Raw genomic sequence first — 844 nt, 5'->3', positions numbered from 1 at the left:
ACATCAATAACTGATCAATAACGGATCAATACACATCCAGAGCCTGCAGGATCCTCAGCTTCTCCCCTGCACACATCAATAACTGATCAATAACTGATCAATACACATCCAGAGCCTGCAGGATCCTCAGCTTCTCCCCTGCACACATCAATAACTGATCAATAACGGATCAATACACATCCAGAGCCTGCAGGATCCTCAGCTTCTCCCCTGCACACATCAATAACTGATCAATAAATTGGTTGATTGGTTGATTGCTGACCTGGTGTCAGGTCGTACACCGCCGTGCACGACAGCCTCTTCAGCAGCGCCGGCTCGGCCAATCGCAGCTCGACGCACGGGTCGTCCATCAGAGTGAACCCGCCCTGCTTCTGGTAGCGGAGCTTGGCGTTGCCGTGGTTACAGTCCGCGCCGGACGCCAGGATGTGCAGCCGCAGGATCTCGGACAGCGTGCAGCTGTCCAGGTCCAGCTGCTTCAGGCCGCAGCCCTGATGCAGCTGAGGCCACGCCGCGGCCAATGAGGCGACGGCGCTCAGAGCCGACTGGGTGGGATCAGAGTCGTCGTCCAGGGCCTCGGACAGGTCTGTACACAACATATACACACACATTAATACACATTATACACCTCATTTTATAAAGGCCACAGGAAACAGGGACGGACGCTAATATTTCTGAGCACTGGCTCCACAGGTCACGACACGTCACAGCCCGATGTAAAGATACAGAAAACATTCGTTTTCTATTGGTTCAGGTAGTCAGCTAACGTTAGCTTCCCTTCACCCGGAGGTGCTAACGTTAGCCTCCCTTCACCCGGAGGTGCTAACGTTAGCTTCCCTTCACCCGG

At 53.9% G+C, this 844-nt stretch overlaps 1 protein-coding gene across 1 annotated transcript; it reads right to left on the bottom strand.

Moving 5' to 3' along the window:
- Positions 1 to 169: 169 nt before the first annotated feature.
- On the bottom strand, positions 170 to 583 carry LOC111673731 (bromodomain adjacent to zinc finger domain protein 1A-like; the record flags this gene model as incomplete). Its single annotated transcript, XM_023431588.1, has 2 exons — positions 170 to 210; positions 263 to 583. Coding segments are annotated over 2 exons (362 nt in total), but the record flags the coding sequence as incomplete, so codon positions are not given.
- Positions 584 to 844: the final 261 nt, after the last annotated feature.

The sequence above is a fragment of the Seriola lalandi genome, unplaced genomic scaffold (genome assembly GCF_002814215.2).
Source record: "Seriola lalandi dorsalis isolate HSWRI2012SDOR001 ecotype SW California unplaced genomic scaffold, Sedor1 jcf7180002011542, whole genome shotgun sequence".
In the NCBI taxonomy this organism is placed as follows: Eukaryota; Metazoa; Chordata; class Actinopteri; order Carangiformes; family Carangidae; genus Seriola; species Seriola lalandi.
The sequence above is the reverse complement of the archived record's forward strand: the minus strand, read 5'-3'. Positions and strand labels throughout refer to the sequence as shown.